The sequence below is a fragment of the Amblyomma maculatum genome, chromosome 1 (assembly GCF_055883805.1).
Source record: "Amblyomma maculatum isolate TAMU_Amacu chromosome 1, ASM5588380v1, whole genome shotgun sequence".
NCBI lineage: Eukaryota > Metazoa > Arthropoda > Arachnida > Ixodida > Ixodidae > Amblyomma > Amblyomma maculatum.
The window spans coordinates 128,084,272-128,106,788 of NC_139344.1; the positions used below are offsets into that span (position 1 = coordinate 128,084,272).

Below are 22,517 nucleotides of genomic sequence, written 5' to 3' on the forward strand. Positions count from 1 at the left end.
GAAAAGTGCTATTTTGACGATCGCTTCGGTACAATGCAATCATATCTGTGGACACGAGCTAACCGGTGCGAGACCCATAGCGCCCGTCAAACGCCATAGCCTTTCATGGGCTTTGGCTGGGGCCACGCTGACAGAAATAGTTATCCGTATTTCTGAATTAACGAAGGTCGAATCAGCGATCATTAAGTTGCAATTCACAGCGGGCACGCGAAACAGATATTTTGCATTTGGACATGCGCAGGCTCTTAATTATGCCGCCCTATCGCGGGGGCATTTCTTTGGTCATGTGCCAGACGCGGTGCCGCATAGTTCGAATTATCCATAGCAGAACCGACTCGCGTTCGAATTATTGGACTTTTTGTACACAGACCTCAATGGAGCTTCATTGCTCCAAGCAGCATAGTTCAAATTATTCAAAAATTTGAATTATCGAGGTTCGAATTGACGAGCTTTCACTGTACTGCGTTGCAAGGGCCACAGGGCTACAGGCCCATTTTTGAGGAAATTGTTTTACTCGAGTTTATTGTTATTTTAGTTTATACTCTGCGTTGTCCCTTTGTGTCTTCTGGCAGAAACTGCATATAACAAAAATATGGGTGTAATGAAAAGTATTGAACTTTTTTATTTCATTCTAATTAGTTTTAACTGTATTGCATGTAGCAGATGCATTTTTTACTTTAAATTTTGTTTCATTTACCATGAGCTTCGACTGTTCTGTTTGTTTCATTTCTGCAACTTGAACTAGTATCTTTTTTTTTTTAATCCTTATCTGGAACATCTCCATGTGTGCATACACAAGCATGCACACCAGCGACTGTCTGTGTGTTTTCTCCACACTTAGTGTAATTTCTTGGCACTTGTTTCTGCATCAGCCCATCCGTCCTGTCTGAAGCACACAAAGGAGCTGGCAGCGGTTCGTCTGAACTCAAAATGGCAGTGTCCCCAGTGCAGGACGTGCTCTCGTTGTGGTACTAGGAAAGATGAGGTAAGTGAGGAGCGTTTTCAGTAATAACTTTCATGGTGAAGTCATCAGTGATTGTTCATTAACCAGTAGCTTCACATATTGAATAATAGTTTGTTGTTTGCAGAAAAAAAGGTTAACTATTATTTGCAAAACAACAAAGTTTGAGCATCTTATTTTTTTCCATGAGCATGGGAGGTGCTAGGCCTCATTTGCATCGCCATTTTTTTACTTGTACCAGCGTCATTTCTGGTAGAGGAGAGGTGGGTTGGTACTATGAACCACTTTCATAATACCGTATAAACCGTATCATAGGTCCAGTGGGAATATAGGTCGGCCCCCTTACTGTGAGATGAAAAAATAAAAATAAAAGAAAAAAAGGGTGGAGAAGCGCATATATTTATAACATCGGCTGTGTCCCTATATCACCGGAGCTACAATTCACTCCAAACTTTCAGCAGAGTCTTTGCTGCTCGCCACCTCCGAGAGTGTGTCTATTTTCATCAAGCGTGTTTGCGCAACATTTCTTGAAAGGTTGCATGTGAACAGTTGTTGATCTTGTCCATGGCATCGCACGCTCTTTTCTGAAAAGCTTCGGCAAGCATCACTTTTTCTGGAAAGCCACTGTAAACTGCCTCCACATGCCTTTATTCATTGCTAAAGAGTCATTTTATACTCTCATAGGTTGAGCGAAAGAGCGCACGTGAAGATAAATGCGCTTGAGACAGAAAAAAAAGAGCCAGCAACTGCAGAATTTCGATACGGTTTTGGCTGTCCGTTCTTGTTGCCAGGCAGTGCCTCAAATTCCGCTAAAGACTGCTATATAAGACGAAGGGCAACTTTATCTTGCTTTTTCTTTAAAAAAATTCTTGACTTATATTCCAGTTTATGTGGTTTGTTAAGTTGGCTCTGTGGTATTGTATCTCGCATTGAAATTGTGTGCTGAACTTGCATGCTACAGGTTGACAAATGCATGGGGTGTTGTCACACGAACTACCTTGACACTTTGGCCTCTCTTCACAACGTGAAAATTATGCCTGCTGTTTCGCATTAATGCACATCACACAGCCACTTGCACAGTTACATTCTCAATCGCTATCCAATTTGATGGAATTGTGCTGCTACGGCCGAACTTGATCACTGTCAAGAGATACCATCATCTCGCTCCAAGGTGTAAGTGTAAGGACACCACTGTCGCCGCCAATAATTTTGCAGGCATGCAAGCAATTAGCCTACAAGTTTAACCTGGCAAGGTTAAAAACAACAGTAATATTAACCACTTTTGAAATGAATTTCATTGTTTGGGAAAGCTGTATAGCATTGATGCCTTTTCAAGCAGCAGTTCTTGGTTGTTTTTGTCTAGCTAGTAACAATGATATTAGGCTTGCTACTGCTGAAGTCTGAGCTGCAGTTTTTGAAGCCAAGCCTGTCTCTATTTTTTCTCCCATATGAGTTGTATATATTTATCGAACATTTATAATGCTGCAATTTCATTCGCTAGTTCTTTGTTATGAGCGCTTCGTGTCCAAGAGTTCACGCTGCCTTGAAGGCCTTCAAAATTTCACGTTTTTTGCTGCTTCGTTGACTTGACAGACTATTGACTCAATGGCCATTGAAACAGCTCATGTAGCAATGCTCTGTTGCCTTTAGTCAGTAGACTCTCAGTGAGGGCACTTAAAAAGCCCATGTGATTGAGGTATTAGATGGGTGTGCAATATCGCTCCGACACTCTTTCTTCGTCATAAAACTAGTTATTCACTGCATAGTGTGCAACGGCTGCCTTAAAGGGACCCTAAAATGATAATTGCAGTAATATTCTAGTGAGCATTTGAGTCACGTTTGTACTCAATCATTTAAAAGCTGTGTGGAGCAATTTTTTAAAAAGTGCTCCTGGTGACCCCTCGCAACAGATTAGGGCGACACCTCCCCATGTGCCCCCTTCCCGCTGACGTCAGCTGGGCTTTCTGGGTGCGCCCACTCATTGGACGCTCTTAACTGATGCGAGGGGGACGAAGGGCGATAGGGTGCCGTCACTACTTGCTTTATTTGATTATTCTTTTTTGCTTGCCAGTTTCGCTGAGTTGCGTAGGTTCGGTATTAGTGGTACTAGCTTAAAATTCTTGCTTTACGGAGAGGACTGATGGAATACCTATTGCTCATGCACACCTCCTTGTTTTAGTAAATAGCTTTTTATGGCCTCTTTAGGTACATTCATGGGAGAAGTTACTTTGTTCTCAAGCGTGCGCTGAATTTAAAAAGAGGTGTTCAAATCTGTTTTGGTTGGTTTGCAACAAGTTCAGGTTGCACGTTTGCACTGTGATCTAAACAGGGGTCTGTGCAGCCAGCGGGTTGTTTGAGAAGAGAAACCAGCGTTAAAGCCTTTTCGTGATAGAACCTTTGGAATGGTAGCCACAGGATTGGAGGAAAAATGGCTTTATGAAGAGGGCCTTGGAAAAGCTGTAGAGCACACAAGATAATGGAAATGGAATACTAAGCTTCGTTTGAGACATGCCTGGGAAGGCCTTGTGAATCTACTCAGCTTCTTAGCTGGTCAGCCCGAAGTACCCTTGACTAGTCCTGCATATCTTTTTTGGCTTTTCTCAGCTCAGCCTCATTATGAGTGTGCTGGAAATGACCAGGGCATATGTGGTAGAGCATGCATTGCCGCCTCTGCACCACCACGTGCTGCATGCCCCTCACAAAGCTAGAGGCCTGCCAGTTGCAGATCATAATGCTGTGCTTTTTCGCCATTTCTTGTGTATACACTTCGCTGCCTCTTCTCTCTCTCTCTCTCCTCACTTGGCCAGTGATAGCGTAATATCTTCCTGGGCCCATATTCTAAGTTCAATTCTCATGAGGTGTGACCCCTGAAATGACTCTGATGAGTTCTTCTGAGGATGTACCCTCAGGGGCACATGCACTGACTGCACTTGTTTTTCTGCGCTTGTAAAATTTCTGCAATCTTTAAGACCTTTATTTTTTTCTGGCTAAAACCTCAGCAGCATCAAACAAACGCGATGCCCACATGAAGTAGCTTTTATCGTCATCAATAAGTCAGAAAATAATTTTTTGCTTTTCGTTGAAATATTGCTCCAAAACTGCTCCAAATTGGTTATTTTAATGTTCTGCCATCAAATTTTGTAGAGCACGGGAACAATGTCATTGCACCAATGGCAAAGATAGCGCATCTTGCACTGGGCTTGATACAAATTAAATTTTTGTAAGAGAAGGAAGCATAGAGCATAATAAATATTTGTTCGCAAGTAAGTTTAGTTTGAGCCAACGGCGACTGAAGATTATTGTGGAAAATATGTACTGTGCGTGAGACATAACACCCACTCTCAGACTTTTGAATTGCCGGTGGAGAGAAACGAGATCACCAAATGAAGCAGGTAGCGCAAACTACTGTGAGCCGTTACGAAGAAAACTTGTCCCGACTGCAAAAGCTGCTTGAGTTATTCTAGTGGTTCCGCTGTGAAAACAAGCAGGTAGTACTTCACCATCGAGCCTCTTTGTCAGTGACAAGCTTGCCAGGTCTACGGCAGGCAAAACCATACTTGAAGTGTTATGGGTTGGTACGCCAAAGGTGTCAATTACTATTAAGCTTCTCAAGATTGTTGGAGAGGCATACAGGGTTTGTTGCTAAAATATTAAAAATGAGCCCAAGCATTGTTAAGCAAAGAATGATAGACTATTGAGAGGAGGCAGTGAAGTAAAAAAGCTATCGGATGGCAAGGCTACCCTTCAATGCCATCTATCTGTAGCCCAAAGCTGCTCCAAAATGCCCGAGCCTGCTTCCACTCATCTAGACCTCCACCATATTTACAAACGGACAAGACGATCGAGGTTGTGCTGCAGTTGTCTGCTATCCCACAGTAGGCAAAAAGCACTGGAGTGGTACTGGTCTGAAGGCACGTTTTTGGCAGACATCAGAAGTTTATCCGCCCAGGCAGAGATAAAAAGGGATCATGTAATACCCCATATGTTGGGGCTTTGAGGTGTATTCTAAATAAAATAAAATAGATATGCACAAGATAGGGAGCAGAAATGTCATGGCCATTAATCTGAACTCCAAATTAGTATTGCTGCTAGAGCACATCAAAGGGGTAGACTCGGCATTTGAATCTATTGAGTCAAAATAAGTAAACGCATTAGGCGATATGCTTTAGCAAGAGCTGTCGTCAGGCTAGTTGGTGAATATCTACTGAAGCCATGGCTTCTGCAGCATTAGGTGAGACTAGATGCTCAGTTATGAAGCACACCAGGAAGCATTACGTTTGCTGCTAGTTTTTTCCAAGTTTTTGCTAAGGTTGGCCCGTGTTATATATCTTTACATGGTTTGGCCGTCTCTCTGGCCAGAGATGAGTGCGAAGTTGGAAAGGCATTCAACTTGCATAAAAAGGAACTAAGTTGGAGGTTTTGTATTTCAGAAAAAAGAGAACTTCAATTATCAAAGGTGTTTGACCTTAGAAACGTGCTCCAAAACATAATTCAAATGCTCCAAAACTTTTGTTTTGTTGCTCCAAAGCTGCTCCAAAATGGTCGAGCCTGCTTCCACCCCTGTACTTGTTCTCAAGCACAGCTGCAGTAACGCCACGTTACCTTGCTTTGGTGCATTACAAATGAGAAGGCTATTGTTCTAGAAGTGCCGAGTCTTCTTGACTGTGAGGCTGGTCCATCGGCGTTTTGCATTACAGGTGAACATTACCAGGGATTAGTCTTGGCAGGGACGGGAACTATGATGTGGGCCCTAGGTCTCGCAGTATAGACCCGCATGTTAATAGTGTGAAAAGACAGTGAAGTTTTAAAACTTTCCCAAAAATATTGTTGGGTTGTGCGGGGGGTTTGTCAACAAAAATGTTTTAAAATGTCGGGTACGCAGTAATGCAGCAAAAAATTTAACAAAACTAGTAAACACCACTGTGTATCATCAATATGCGCGGTTTATTGTGCCGACTGGGTACTCAGAAAAGTGACATGTTCTGAAGCCTTGGTGTTAATTATACCATGTACTGAATATTTTTGTTCTTGTCTTTCAGGAGCATTTATTGTGTTGTGAAGTCTGTGATTCCCATTTTCATCTTGGATGCCTGAAGCCACCCTTGCTCAAGGCACCGAAAGGTATTCTCCTTATTGTATGGAAACATGTCTGCTGAACATCAGCAAAATGCCTGGCCTAATGACTTGTCTGAGTATGCTTTCTGCTCCGAGCCTTACATATTAAATATGTTTTCAGTTACATTTTGGCTTGGGCATCAAGCTGCGTGTATTGACATTTTGGGATTGGATCTCTGCTCTCAATCCCAGTGGCAGCACTACTTTTGACACTATTTAGACATGAATGAGAAAATGAAGTGCTGTGGATACCCTGATGGGCATCTCTTTGGAATACTAAAACACCAAGCTCTGCCTCCCTTCCACTAATGGCTGCCGAGGCAGGCAGAGAGCCACCTAGGGCATTCTGCACACTCAAATTGATAGTGAGTCACAAACAAAGGATTGCAAACTCTTGAGAGGCATGTTTTGTATACAAGATATTATAAATCAAAGGTGGCAGAGAGCAGTGTAATATTTTTCTATGTGCTGAAGTTAAGACAAGCTTTGCTAACTCTACTGGTGTCGCATCAGTTTTAGTTTGTTTTGTTGCTGTCTCCCAATTAGTACATTTTTCTGTGGTCTCATGAAAAATTGAACACTGGTTATCAACTGTTCCGGGTTTCTGCTCAAAAACCTGATTTGATGTTGGTGGAAGGGGTGTGATACTGTGTTATTGTCCGGAAACTTTGGCATCAGCAGCTGAAAAAAGTGTGGGATAATAGTTGCAGGGCTTTAAAGCTCAAATCTGATGCTTGTTAATAACTGATAACTAATGTTGATTAGAATTTTTTTTAATTTGCATATACTCTTCTCAAGTTGCATATACTCCTACAAGCATTGTATATGTCTAAAGCAAACAAAGAGAAGTCGTGAGCAAGACACTGTAAAACCTCATTAATGTGGACTTCAGGGCAGTGTAAAAAAAGCTGCTCGAGTGAAAGTAAAATCTATTTGGTGAAAAATGGGCGATGGCCATTTACTTTGAAGTTGAAAACATTGCAACAGCTACAATGTTTTTGTAGTTCTGTGTAACGCTTTAATTCGTGCTTACCATTGGAGGCCGTGGAGGGTGCAGAAGTGCCCCACAATGGCAGTGTCTTTCTCGCGGCGCAGTGTGCAGTGGTGGTAGAGCTAGAGGTTCATTGCATGTGGCATCACTTGTGAGAGGCTCCACCACAAAAATGGCGACTGTTGCCGCAGGTTAGTGGCAAAGCCTCGAAAACAAAGCTGTGCAGCCAGAGAGGCAGTTTACCTATTGATCGTCAACATGTCTGCCATTGTGCACGTGTTGGGGGATCATGGGAAACTCTGTCACATGCAATTCAGGTCTGAGGACAAATGTTGAGACAATTGTCATTCCTCAACACAGAGCCACTTCGGGGGCCCGGCAAAGTCAACCGATACTATGCTAATGAAAGAGCTTCAGACGCCATTGACTTAGTGGCCACTTAGGGGTCCGGTGCAAGTCCAAATGACCGAAATTTTCAAATAATGGGGGTCAAATTAACAAGGTTGTGCAGCTTTCTCGCATTGTAATTCTATTCTGGAAGCAGCAAAAAGACTTATTCTTGAATAGCTGTCAGGCTCAAGTAGAGAGGTGAATGAAATTTTATTCAGCCTCTAATATGTTGGTGCAGCTGTGGCATTTTACAAAAGGCTCTGTAGTCAGTCTTAGCTTTTGTTCCAGAACAGATGCCAGTTTCCTTGTGCAGCGTAGTGTGGTCACCTAGAATATGAGCTGGTGCATGACTGGTGTCATTGTTATTGTTTTGCATGGCAGACATGTTTTATACTCCCACAGAAAGTGGAGGAAGTCCTATATTGGTTTGGTGGGCATCTTGCCTCTGGTAGATGCAGTTTGTCTCTCTGTTGCTGTGGAAGTGCATCCTGGCTTACTTGCATTTCAACTTGGAGACATGTCTGTTAAGATTTCTTTTTCTTTTTTTTTTTTTTTGCTCCAAAATGCTACTCTGGGAAACCCCAGTATATTGCTTCTAATGGCATCTTTCTGTGGTCTTGTGTGGCACTCATCCTTGCATTCCATCCAGTCTGGCTTCATCCGAGACTCTAGTATCACTAATCCTTCCCTCTTGCAAAAAAGTAATGTGTTTTACCTTGTAGTACTTGACTTTCTTCTCTGACTGCTCTCTGGCCTCGGTCCTTAGAAGGTCAAGTTTACAAGGTCACCCTTGCTTTAGCATAGATTTTGGGGGTATTCTTGTAGGACAGTGAGCCATTGTATGCTGCTAAAGCAGGAACCTTGTGAATGCATCATGCTGGTTTCATCTTGTTGAAGGGCTGTCTCATAGCATGTTGTGTTTTGCTGTGTAAAATTAGCTGCCTCCGTTGCTCTTAGGGGTAGTCATAACAAAGTGCCAGGTGGCCATGGTTTATCGTTACTGCCTGGTAGTACCAATTGACTCACTACCTCTGCGTTGCGTGTTTTTTTTCTTCTTTGCCTATACAGTGAAACCTCGTTATAACGAACAGTGAAAAAATTGGAAAATAGTTTGCTCTATCCATAATTCATAATATAAAATTTCATACAAAATACATGCAAGAGCAGCGAAATTCAATCGGAGAAGGCACAGCAACTCGGAGGGTGCCTACTTGGGTCACGCATTTTTTTATGCGCAAAGAACTGCGTTATCGCGGCCTGCTTTTTTGTGTTGATCGCGTTCTGTATCACGCCTTGTTCCACAGTTTGCAAACACTCAACAAGTGCAAACCCACTGCTCTCAATAGCACTGCAGTGGCGGCACAGTAAATCCAATGCAACAAGCGCTTCTTGTGAAGTTGGAATGCTCTCATCGTCTCCAGGGTCAGCCTGAGCTTCGTCTGCGGGATGTTCAGAAACTTCCACAGCGATTTTGGCGTCAGTCAGTACAGCCATGGTCGCTGCGATGTTGTCGCCGCCTACAAAGTCCTCTACAGTCATTGTTGCGGGCATGTCACCAACAAAACGCGAAAAATTGTTCCAGGCCTCATTGAGCTCGCGGAGCTCTGCTTCTGCTTCGTCAGGATCGTCCCCATCGTCACTTGATGCACGGGCCTCTGCTGGAATAAAACCTGCATGCCGAAAACAGTTGGCAATCGTTTCGCCTTTCACGCTGTCCCATGCCGCTTTAATGCTCCCAGCAAGTCGATCTTCAAGTCCTGCTTCATAAGAAGCGACACTAGAAGAGTGTCAATCAGTCTCCTCTTGTAAATTGCCTTGAAGGCTCTGATTTTATCTTGAGCTTGGTCTTTAACATCAGTGCTGCTTTTTTTTATTGCGTAAGCAATACTGCTAGCACTTTTCTGCCATCGGTGGAGGTCGTTCCTTCGCTTCGCGACGACACGCTGTCACATGGCACACGACCATGTGACAGCGTGACATCACGACCAGAGGAGAGCAGGGGCCCCAACTCGTCTCTTTGGCCCGCCGCGTGAGGGTGCTCACTAGGAGAGGATAAACGGGGCGCTGCAGGCCCGCTCCGCTTAGTCATGTCTGAGGAGTTGTACAAGGCGTCGCTGGAGCGACGTGCTGCGCGCAAATGCCGGCGCCGTGCCGAGGAGACAGATGAAGAAAGGCAAGAGCGGTTGGCTAAGCAACGCGCCTATGCCGCAGTATGGCGAGCCCCGCGGCGTTCTACAAGTTCAGTGAGCGAGAGTAGTTGCATGGACTCTCTGAATGCCGAAGAATCGTCTGAGTAGTGCAGAGCGATATAATTACCACAGAAGAAAGCGCCGTGCAGAAGAGCGTGTTCATTGGAAAAAACAAACAGTAGAAACCATGTTATGTCCAGAGTAAATCCTTTAGTTGCACAAAAGGCAAAGCCATGCCAAACCACCAGCAGAGCCAAACGCAGCCAGGGAGGTATTACTTTCGCAATCACTCAGGCTTAACCAGAGCTAAGCCACAGCTAATTTTTTTTTCATGTTCACCGCCATCACAACACTACGCACACCCGCGCACCACACTCGACACGACGACCGACGCAGCCTCCGCCGAACGCTACGACGGCCGACGCCGCTGCTAACACTAAAACTAAAAAATGCGAAAGACGCAAAAACCAAAAAGGCAAAAGCAACATTCGATTGTGCTGCTGCCGCCACTGCTGAAGCGGCACTGCCAGCGGTTATGAGATGCGAACGATTTCTCATGGCCTCCAAGAGAACCTCCGCGTGCACAAACAGGCGCGTGGGGGTGATCTCGGAGGCCATGGATTTCTTTGGCTGTCAACTTCCAATGCCGTCGTGGCATCTGCGGCGCTGTCAGCGCCTGCGAGGTAGTCCTGAACGTTTGCTGCGCCGCACAACACACATGTAGTGCAACGAAGCCTACCTCCTGCTATTAAAGTGAGTTAGTGCTTGGCGTCTCGAAGTTTGTAATATTCGTTTTATGCCGAACTGCGTTCACTATGGGAAGTTAGAAATACATGTTTGACAAAAATATTTCGGAAGAATTTGATATATTCAATAATTCGTTATAGCGTGTTCGTTATATCGAGGTTTGAATGTGATATTGTAGCCATACATTGTTTGCTTTATGCACCGTCTAGTCACTCGAGGGAAAATTATTTGGGCTGTCTAGTGCCTGCAGTCATTGATAGCTTGAGATAATTGTTTCCCTGCTTTGTAGCTGAGCATAGTTTTGCTCTGCAAGAATGACCAGTGCTTTCCTGTCGTGGTCCTGTTGGTAAAGGGCTGCTCCTACACTATATGGCAAATCGTTGCAAGATAATATCAGCTCCTTCCTTTCTTCATTGTGAGCCAGTACTGTCTGCTTGTGGAGCTGGTCCTTTAGCTGCTCAAAAGACCTTTTGTTGTCTGACCTCCTACCTCTGTGCTGTGTTTTTCTGGCCTAACTGCAGATGTAGCTGGCAATGTAGCTTTGTCTTTCTAGATTTTGTTGTAAAATGCAAACATTCAGAAGAACCACTGCAACATCCGTTCACTGGAGAATGAAGAAAATAAGGAAAGTGGCGCAGAATTAAGTTGCATGTATCTGTAGACAAGTAGCCAGAACACGTTTATGTATTGCAGGGTTTACTGAAAGATGAAACTGGTTCAGGCAAGCTATTACTGTGCTAAAGGATTAATGTAATCATGTCTTCATAGCTGGCTTATTGTCAGGAACCCTTATTGTTAAAAAAATATTTAAATTGGAACTTTTCTTCTCAAGCTGTGTTGCATCGTTGGTATCAGTTTGGAATATCAACCTTGCTTCTCTGCTCTTTTGCAAAGTTCACAAATGAGAGCTGCATGGAGAGATTAAATTTTTTTTTAACTTGAGCTCAAAGTCTGATAAAGGTGTAGGGAGATAGTAGCAATTTGGGGTCATGTTTTGCATCATTCAATGTTTTACGAATATTTCTTTCTGACATTGCTGAAGCAAGAGGTTCTGTTGGGATAGCTGTTGGGATTCCTTAAAGGAAAATGTTTTGGAACACCTGGCTTAAACGATGCATGTGACAACATACTTGATATTATACACTTCCTTTGGCCTTGTAACACTGCTCTTTGTAGGTTCTTGGAAGTGTGCATCTTGCTCAAGCAGGAGGCTGAAAAGCATCAACTTTGTAAATAATTTGGCATCAAAAATCAAGCAGCGAAACAAACGCTATCACAATGGCATGATGCGGAAACAGAGGATCACTACACTGTGAGTATAGAAAGTGGCATTTGACTTTGTTTTGTCCTTCATTTGGTTACCCTTGGCATGTGTGTGACGGAAGCTTTGCCTGTCTTTTGCTTCCTTCCTCCTCTGTGCAACGCCTCACAGTGAAAGGCCCACCACAGATGATGTGAAGGTTTGCCGCTCTAAGTTGCACAAGAGGTACGTAGTGCGAGCCATTGCATCTTGGTTGGAAGCTAGTTACTTCTGTCCACCAGTGTTTCTGCTGTGGTAATAAGAGGTCTGATTCCAAATGACGTAGGCTGAAATGTACTATGTTGTTGGCAGCAAAGCATATCAGCACACAAAAGGATCACAATGGCGAGAGAATTTGCACCATATTTTTTTTACTTGAAGCACCGTTGAAAGCCAAGCCCAATCCCATTTCCCCCGTTTTTCTTTAAGCTGTTAAAGGCCCTATCGTGAAGAAAAGCGGGTGTCCGTCAAATCTGTGCGCTTGTGTGCGTGTATGCTATCCTGAAAACATGTCTAGCAGTAATGAGCACTAGAATAATGAATCAAGATGTGATTGCATTAGAGATGCGCAGTGGAATTAGGCACGATAGTGTGTTACCTGGCCTCGGTACTAGTTGGTGGTTGTGCTGGTTAAGAGGATATCTGGTAATGGATTGTCATAGTGGAGTTGGTACTACAATCTATCATGGGTATATATATCGAATTATTTCTTATAGCAGTGCTGTTGGAAATTATCGAATTACGCACCCCTGGCACCCAATAAGTGGCACTTCTCCTAGTGATGGTCCTGTGGTCGCTTTTTCTGTACGGAGCCAAGTTGACTGTGCTCCCTTTGGCACCTGCTGGCAGCATTTGGGATAGCCCACCCTATGACAAGGTGTACATAGGGTGGGCTTGAGGGCCAGTCTGGCATGCTTATTTTCGACCTGACACCGCTGTCATGTGGGAAAGCAGGCGTTCGGGGTACCGTTTGTCATGCAGTGAAGCCAGCCTTACTGACCAAAGGCTTGCGGTGGCTCTCACGTGGCCTGCTTCCCTGCTGAAGGCACCCCAATTTTTATGGAGGTATCACATTTACAGTGTAGCAATGGCATAGCATGTCTGTTGTGGCTGTAATGCAAAATATACCTAGCGACACCCAGGGGCCGTTGTATTGCCAATATGCCAGCAGGCACCACATTTCAGCAGGAAGCATGCCACCAGCAGAGGCGCACAGAATTCACACTTCTGGGTTACAGAGAAGCTTATCTCTGCTGCCATGTTTTTTATATCGAACTATTTCACAATCACCTGAAAGTTGTATATATATCTGGGATCAACTGTAGCTAAGGTAACGAGAGTATGACTGCAAATAGGATGTTGGGTTAGATCGGTAAAGTGGCTAAAATGCATATCAGATGGCACCACTGGAAAAAAGTATTTTTTCCAATAATCTTCAATCAGTCCTTAGTACTATATATTTTTACTAGAACCACTTCCATGGGCAGCTATAGTCTGTGCATGTGCAGGTACTAGTCCCAAGGAGCATGCATGTACCACTGCACAGGCACAGCTGAGCACCTGCAGACATGGGTCACGGTAGCGGAGCACAATACATGAAGACTTTTAATCACTCGATTTTTTTTCTCTTTTACATGTTGATTCCTTTTTCAAACAAATGCTCATTTATCTGTGCCAAAAAGCACTTCTGGCTGCTCCAAAAGCTACTCCGAAGTGACTTCGGCCAATTACAGCATTGATACCATTCGCACTGATTTTCAGTTACTTCCAACTTGTATGAAGCACTATGCATCTTCAAACATTTCTTTGTTTACCTTGCCACGTTTGTCCACTTGTGCGGTTCTTGGCTTAAAGCCGCTCGTTTTACTTCATTTTTAGCTTGTGCTTTTTGTATTATGTATGCCCAAAATCTGCATGGCTTTTTGTTGTAAAACTGATCTTGCTAGATTACTATAATTGTGTGTTTTGCTATTAAGCGCCTTCTTAAACTAGATTGAGGAGACTTTCCGAGGTCTACATGTGTGAGTTAATGCAGGTGTAAGGACCAAGAATGTTTTCTGTGCTGGGGTACATGTCATTGCAAGGTCAAAGCACTGAAAAAGAGATCACGGTCGCTTAGCGGAAGCATACTAGATGTAGAATTGATTCCGGATATATATGATTTCAAAGAGGATCACTAATTAGTTTGATATATCGCTACTTCAGTACGTAAAACACTGCAGTGAAGAAAAGTACTTGCAAACTAAAAGAGTATGGTTTGCCAGCCGTGGGGGCACACATTCTCCGGCGGCGTGCCACCTTTTGGTGAACTGGTACATTTACCACTCACACAGAGTGATGTTAGGCTCAATATGGCTTTGCATTGAACCTGTCATGAACAATGCTTCTTTATAACTAGCCACTTTCTTTTTGTGTTTGCCGGGGCATAGCTTTGTTTTCACGCCTTCGATCGTGGGACTACTCTAAAAGCCTCGGGATTCACACCACTTGCAAGTGTGCCTGGCTGCAGCATGGGTGCAACTGGCTAAAAGCCGCTGAACACAGTCACGGCCAAATGCCAATGGAGCCTAAAGCTTCACTTTTGTTGATGTGCTGTTGCTTTTCCATGCATACTGGCACGGGCTAAACCACTGTCACGAAGTGGCATTCATGCGACTGCATGCCAGAGGTGTGGAAGTTGGGGCGTAAAAGCCAGGTCTATTGCACGGGGTTCCATAGGAGCTTTGTATGGAACTGGCTCATGAAACTGTAGCAGCTGGGAAAAACACGGCTAACAGGAAAGTAAAAGCAGACTTCTGTTGTGTTGTCCTAGTGCACGATGGGAGCATTTGTTTTATGTGCTTGTTTGGTATAGGGTCACATTTTTCACATTACTCTAACTGGCTTAAGCTGCTTTAGCTGCTTTTATCAAAATACTTCTTATAACAATATTTCTTTGCTGTCTTACTATACTTGTGTTGTGATGAGGGATTGCTGTTATAGGTCCATCAGCACCTTTGAAATTGATCTTCCCTCTCACTTGAATGTGACTGTTGCAGTGGCACAGTGCAGTGAAAAAAAAAAAAAATAATAATAATTGTATGACATTATTCATTTGTTGTTTTGCTAACAGGAAAGATGTCAAGCAGGTGACGTCATTGAGGGCTAGGCAACAACCTTCAGATTGTTCGGTTTCATCAAGGTCTTCCTCAAAAAAGGAAAGTCCCAAGTCTCCCATAAGTAAGTGTAGTCTTGACCACATATGTTTGAGGGGTAAATGTTGGGTAAACCCAGAAGTAAGTTGTACAACTATTGCTGCTTTTGTTATTTTATTATTTTTCTTCTCTCGATTAAGGGGGACAGTAGAGTGCTGATAATGTGATTTCAGCTGATACGAATTTTGGCACGGTACAAATTCATGAAACCCACTTGTGCTATGAACAGCGTGCAAAATTTCAGGGGTTCCAACCCTGCCGCAAAAACATGCAAATCATGTTGATGCAAAACATGGGAGCTAGGAGTGGGCCTGCTGCACTTGGTGTACACATTCACCTTGTGAACAGGCCAACCAGCCGGTTCACTAGGTGCATGCCTGTATCATGGTTGCATGGGTTTATATTCATTTTGTTAATGTGTTAGACGCTAGCGCCAGTCCGTCTTTCATTTAGGCATTTGCAATAAGAAATAGACGCTATGACGTCTCTGCCGCCATAGTGATAACAGGTTCAGAAAGGAAAGGGCAGTTTTTGGTTAGATAATGTGGTGGCATCATGACGTTGCCTGCGCTACGCAAGGTCACCGCTATGACCACTTTCGCTGCTTGTATGTTGCTGGCATTTTATTGCGTTATATAAAGGGCACGATCGCAAGTGCTGAGCAGGCTTGGTAGAATCATCCTCGCCAGGGCACAAGCCTGAACAGATTGAATGTGCGTGAACTCAGTTTTACCAATGTTGCAGATGTGTACGAGTGTACATTAGCTCACTTATACATTCAACAAATTTTCTACGGTTGGTCTCTGAAAAACACTTGGAAGAAGCTTCCATTCACAAATTTGTATGCGTGTTTTTCATCTTTCAGCATTTGTTTGCTTCATTTCTTAATGCTAATTTTAAGTAGATACAAATACTTCTGAAATCCTGTTAGATTGATATTATCAAGTTCGTATCGTAGAAGTTCAACTTCTGAACATTTATTTCCGTAGTAAAACTGGATTGTTGGGCACTGCAAAATTTATTTTTTTTTTATTCAACCCTGAGGGCTGTTTTTTGGTTGAGGAACTGGCAAATAAATTATTATTATTTTTTTTTTTGCCTCAGTGGTTGAATCATTGAGGCAAAGCATCTCTCTTGAGTGGGCCATGCTACAAAAATGAGCTAAAAGAAAAGGCACTTTTATAATCCTATTGTTTACAAGTATAGGGGCTTATTATGGACCTTATTCTCACCAGTGAAGCTGCTTTGCATCTGAGTAGTGGGAACTGTTCTGTATGTGTAACGTTTCTACGTGGCATGGCAAGCTTCCAGAATAGTGGGCTGCAGGAGCCCTCCAATAGTTATAGAGCTTAAGCTGTCGCTGTCGCTATCTGTTAATGAGAACTGGATAAAAACAAAGGTGCTTTGAAGACAGCTGAACTCATTATGTGTGGAAGTGCCGGAAGTGCTTGGGAATACCTGAGGTGAGCACGAGCTTATGTTGGTTACAGCTGTGTTTGTGAAAATATCATTTCAGAGCCTGTCTTTCTTAGGTGTCTCATGTGCAGCTAAAATGCTTCTAACCATGGTAATACTAATTGAAAATGGTGCCCATTACATTGCAAATAAAACTTTACACAAGTCGGAACCTTGATGGATTGCAGTGTTTGTAGCAGAGTCACATTTTTTCTTCTATTTATTCATGGCCTTAATCACACGTGTTCTCTAATAACTGTACTTGAGAGAAACACAAAGCTATTGGAAGAATACTTAGCCATGTGAAGAGCCAGGGCTGCAACCAGGTGACCCCAATTGCTTGTGGCTACACTACTGGGGTCTTGTTCTTTGCTTATCCTTTATGCTTTACATTTCATTATACAAACCTCAGTTAAGAAAAACTGTTCTAAATCTCAAAATGTCCACTTTCTCATGCTCTACATGTCATTTCTTTCAGTTTTCAAAGCTCAGCCTGTAAGTTTACTTGTTGCAATGTTATCATCATCAGTAGTGCATATGAGCGCATGGCGAGGACTAGTATTAGATATTTACACTACTCATTTATTTATCCTCTGGGCTGGTGAAATTTGAATGTGACTTTTTATTTAACATTGATATAATACTAATATACACTGACTCGTATTCGGGGCTGTACTGACTTCGAGCTTTACACTGAATGTAATAATTAGGCTTGCTTGCTTGTGCACCTTTTCTGTACACGATGCCAACAGTGTTGGTAGATGGCCAGTTTAATCAACCACATTCAGCTGTAATTTGAAGAAGGTGTAAGAAAGAAGATGATACAGTGCCGACACTAACGACGATGAAGACGCCAATCAGCTGGCGCGCGCACTGAAAGGTTTAACCGAACCATTGGTGACATGCTCGCCATGTATGTTTCTTCTGACGCGTCTAATTGGGATCAGGTGCTTCCGTACATCACCTATGCCTATAACACAGTGTCTCGGGAAACGACTGGGTTTTCCCCATTCTTTCTCCTATACGGTCGTGAGCCTTCCTGTCTACTGGACACCATACTTCCTTACCACCCCGACAGTTCAGAGTACACTTCTCTTTCTACTGTTGCCCGTAATGCTGAGCAGTGCCGTCAGCTTGCTCACTCATTCACGTCGGACATTCAAGATCTTCGCCGACATGAGAGCGATCACGGCAAGCCCGCTGCTGACTTTCCTACCAACACCCTCGTTTGGCTTTGTGTTCCGGCTGATTCCAAATTTTCTGCAAAGTATAATGGCCCTTATTGTGTATTAGAGCGTACATCACCAGTTAACTACGTCGTGGAGCCGGCAACGCCTTCTTCGGACCACCGTCGCCGCGGCTGAGAAGTTGTTCACGTCAGTCGACTTAAGCCATACTACGATCCCCTTGTCATACCCTCGCCCTAAGTCGCCGAATGGCTCCCTCTTTTCGCCGGGGCAATTGTAAGAAAGAAGATGATACAGCGCCGACACTAATGGCGATGAAGACGCCGATCAGCTGGCGCGCGCACTGAGAGCTCGGACTGTCTTGTTCGGACGATATTGTGCCTCGCTCTACGATCGCCTTGTGTCACCGGTCGCCGTCTCCAGTCCTCCGAATAACTCCCAATAATCCTTTCTTCAAAAGGTGTATATTCTGGTCAATATAGAGCTGTGAGCTGCTATCACTGATGCCAGATTCGTGGGTAGAATGTCATGTGAAGGACCCAGCTGGCATTGGCTTTGTGGCATGGGGGAGAGTCTGGCCATCAATATGATTGGGTACTCCACCCATGGCAATGCTGGCAGCTGTGGTCCTGTGTTTTCTGTGAGAGACAAAAGTGCCCAGCCAAGATGTAATGAATGCTGCATCACTCACCAGCTGGCCACTTTGCTGTAAAGACTGCGCGTGATGTGTCCACTTGAGCTAAGCGGTGTGGTTGTCTGCAAGCATGTCTGCAGAGTGTTCAGCTTCTTTGGTTCAGAGTGAGAAGCAATGTTGGTAAAACGCGGAGAATGAAATTTTGCCTATGAAAAAAAAATTTGTAGCCGACACCCTGTTGGAGAGTCGCCTCTTAAGGAGGTCTGAGAAAGCATTGCAGGTTCTTCTGAATGGACACTCATGTGCTCGTAACATATCGCGTTAGGTAGATTTAGCAGGGGCTCACACGTCCAGGGTACGTTAGTTTCTGATAGAATCAGTAGGAGCTGTAGCACTATGCTTAGCAGTAGCGTAGCATGGAGGCCTAAATAAGGTTTGTTCTTCTGTTTATGTACTATGAGCAGTGCATTGACTCAAACACACAACAGTGGACGCTACAAAATGTCTTGTAAATATTCAAAGCCGGCTAATTATAGCCTGCTATGAAGGCCGTGAAGAAGGCTTAAATTTGAGGGCACGGTGCATTCATTTGTTTTGAACAGGCTTTTGTACGTGGAAAGTTTGCTGCTTCATTCTTTTTCATGTACTAAGTTTTTTTTTCCCCAGTGTTCACTGACATTGTAAATATCAGTCCAAAAGTTGTGACAAGACATGTTGGTTGCATCATCCCTGCACTGAGTGTATGCTTCCAGTGATCGCCTTTTGGAGGAGAGATGCTGGCCCCTGAGTTGTGTGCTTTGGTGTCACCCGTTAATAATTATAATTTATTAACGATGTGCCACTAATGGTGCGCACACTCCCAGACACCCTTTGACTGAGTGGAAGTGGCTGTCCGGTCTCAAAGGAGATGCCCTCGACTTGCGTGGCAAGCTCAGCCGGAAGTCAACTTCTTTGTAGTGACAGAAAGGGGTGGCCGTTTGGTGCCCAGCTTTCGCCGATTCAAGACAGAGTAAGGGTCGTAGTCAGAATTAATGAACAAAAGCAAACTTTATACGCAGCAAGAGATGATACAGTGGAATACAAACACTGGAAATACACAGACACGAGGTTCACAGAAAGGCGATGCGAAGCATGCAACTAAAGAGGCTGTGTTTCACAGCACTGTGAACAAGGCGCGAGAGAGTCAAACAAACACCAAATTGTTCGCCGGGCACTGTCGCAGACCGACGTCTGGAGAGTCATTATGTGGCAGTCATGTAGACGAGCGCTGCTCCCTTGCAGATCTCGCAGGCTTGCCGAACAGCGGGTTGACCCTGGGAGCCGAGCAGTAGCACTGTAACACTCATTGCAACATTCGCTCTAACACTGGCTGGATTGCACAAGCGACGCGACCTCAATAAATAGGGCTAGCACATAGACGTAACTTTCGCTCTTCAAGCATCCTCTCTCCCTCCCGCCGAGACGACTCGCCTCTTCTGGCTGGGTGGGCCACCGTCGCCACCGAGTCATGAGGAGGCGAGGGTGATGCCGATGCGCGCAAGGCTACGGGTTCTCCTCGCGCGAAGGAGACATTTCTACAAGGTTCTGGAACGCCCTACTCAGACACCGCTCGGGCTTCCTTCGCGTTGTGCTCTGACTTCACGAAAATGTGCGCCGATTTCGTGACATTTGGACATGACTTTTTATTGAGGTCAACCAAGTTACCAGTGCTTTTAAGGCTGATACGCCTTTTACTTGTTTTCATGCACAGATGTATGCACCCATATACTCCCCCGTTTTCGTTCTTTTCCTCGCCAACAGAAGTGCCACAACTCAGTTTTTTTTTTTTTTTTTTGCAAAAAATAACTTAGTTGATCTGTTATTGAGTACGCACGGAAGATTTAAATTTTGAACATGAACAGATTTAGTAAAAACCTAAATTTCCTCACACTGTTCTGCTTTCAGGATAAAGAAAGGTTTTGTATTCTCTATTGTTTGCTTCTTTCTGGAGCATATAGTACATAATGGCCTCTAAGATGTACGCTTATTTGAGCGGCAGCAAAGTTAAGCATAACTTTGCGAGTTCATTGTGTGTCGAGCCTGTTGCACTGGACTAAATATTTTGGACAAGCATTTAGGCTAATTGAAAGATTTTATAGTTCTGCGTCCTACAACAAAGCTGCATCAGATGGTTGCACTTTCAAGGGTATAAATAAGTTTCAGTTCTAGTCTGCCTCGTGGTAAGGCTAGCACTTTTCAAAGGCATGCTGTGAAATGTGGGCAATTGTGCTTTTTCTCAGGGAATGCACGTGATACAGCATCAGAGTTGCCTCCATCTGTCTCAGAAAAAGACCTAAAAATATTCAAGAAAGCGCAAGAGAGAGCATTAAAGGTGAGTAACAAATTATTTCTGCAGTCATTGAATAATTTGACATGCCTCTTTACCAGTAATAAATCGATAAGTGTTGTATTGCAGCAGGGCTCATGGCTGTTCTGCTTTTTGTAATGAAGGGCTGTGAATTAATTTGCCCTGTCTGGGGTTCAGTAATCTGCACCACAGTCTCAGTTAACAGGTGTTTCAAAGCCAAGGTTACGTGGAACTGGTCTTTGCAGTGGTGTGGCAAGACAGTTATTAGAGACACTTAGCATAGCATATTGACTCTTTCGTATGATAAACGCCAGCAAATTACGGGATGTTACTCCGTGTGTCGCATCGGTGCTTTTAGTTTACCATACGAAAACATGAACGCAAATTGCAGTGGCAACATCTAGTGTTCAAACAAGAAAACACATTACCCTTTTTTTTTTTTTTTTTTTTACTCGGAATCCAAAACTAGCCATATTGCACTGGAACGTTAGCCAATTATTGTTGAACACAGCCAGGATAACACTTTACAAACTATTGATTTCACTTTGCGTCAAGTTCTGTATTGCCGTTATGGTGCGTACCGTTCACAACTTCTGGAAACAAGTGTGTAAGCAGTCAAGCCCACTTCATGACGTTGCCATACCAACAAAACGCCTAAGCTGCTCAGCCGCCAAGTAAAATAAAAAAACAACAACATATAAATCACTAATTGTTTGTGCTGAAGGTTACGTGAGGCAAAGTGAAAGCTCCATGTATCATTTATGGGCATGAACGCAGCCAAAAATGCGCTAGCGTAGACATTTCCACACTGAAGTGGGCGACCTGGACGCCTCCATCTTGTCAGCGCTATTTCCCCATCGTACGGGAGAGCCTGGCATGATAAACTCAAAATTTCGTATATACTGGCATATGCGAAAGTTTGTTCTCAGCTATCGTATGGCGCATGCGCAGTGTACATCACAATATTTTTGACGTGCGCTATTTCTCTGCGTGCGTTTGTATACGCTATACTAAAAGTCTATTAATGAGCTGAACCTGTTTTGAGTGGAAAGTGCACGTCCTTTCTTTCATTGATGCATTGTGGGCAGAACTAAGCATCGTTACATGACTTTTGTCCCACCAGGTAAGCACCATGTATGTGTCTCCTTGTCTGTAAGCTGCCACTTCGCCTTTTGTTTTAGTTGTGTGGCATTTGCTTTTTGTTCGTCACGTCAATACCGTACTGGTTAGCAGTACTCTGTTGAAGCAGTTGTTCTGCAAGTACTGGGGAAATGTAAAATCGGTCAGTGTAAATGTGGTAGCCACTTCCCAGTTTATCCAACAGGTGCAGAACAATTCTGCATGTGAAGGTGAGCTCAGGACGGCAGAGACAGTCAGTTGTTGTGCTGCCGTAATATGGTTCAAATGCTGAAATGCAGCCAGATTGGCAATCGGTCAGTGTATAAATGCCATTTCCCATTTTGTTCTGAGGATTGTAGCATTTGAACAAAATTCGTCCTTTAAAACCAACGGTGCTTTCATCGTTGCAAATTTTTGGGCCGGCTTTGAAATGCTCCCTGCATTTTGCATCGATATAGCGTACAACGTCCCTCTCCTTGCTTCCATGAGCTGGTCTGTCTGAAGAGGCGTCCAGACATGGCAAAGCGTGCAGCATCCAAAAGATCTGCAGAAATCTCTGGAAGAGGTTCTGGCTGAAGTAGTCCTTGATTTCGGACTTCATATTCAAAGCCATGTTGATTATGACACTGCTGTGAGTTCCTCTAAGGACAAATCTTCTCATTCCTTCCAAATTGAGTTCTGTGGAAGAATTCCAGCCAATGAGATTTTTTCGTACATATAAGTTGGGTCTTCGTACAATATCACCAATCATTTTGTCAGGGGAAAAAAACCTGGAAGTAGTCCAGCTCGCAGTTCGAGTTGCGCGAGCTTACTTGAGATCCTGGGTTCAAGATGGAGAATGTAATAGGTGGGAAATCTGGGCAATCGTTCGTATATGCTCGCCAGACT

General features: G+C 43.8%; 1 protein-coding gene across 6 annotated transcripts in view; it reads left to right on the top strand.

Moving 5' to 3' along the window:
- Positions 1 to 22,517, top strand: part of LOC146203898 (uncharacterized) — a 112,255-nt gene that overhangs the window by 26,194 nt on the left and 63,544 nt on the right. For 4 of the 6 annotated variants that reach the window (XM_084588969.1, XM_084588973.1, XM_084588970.1 and 1 more), the window contains exons 5-10: positions 873 to 985; positions 6,001 to 6,082; positions 11,570 to 11,705; positions 11,826 to 11,879; positions 14,806 to 14,912; positions 20,443 to 20,534. In XM_084588969.1, the coding sequence (XP_084445095.1) occupies positions 873 to 985; positions 6,001 to 6,082; positions 11,570 to 11,705; positions 11,826 to 11,879; positions 14,806 to 14,912; positions 20,443 to 20,534 (584 nt within the window). The remainder of the gene's footprint in view (positions 1 to 872; positions 986 to 6,000; positions 6,083 to 11,569; positions 11,706 to 11,825; positions 11,880 to 14,805; positions 14,913 to 20,442; positions 20,535 to 22,517) is intronic. The other 2 variants (XM_084588974.1, XM_084588975.1) reach the window with 1 other exon arrangement.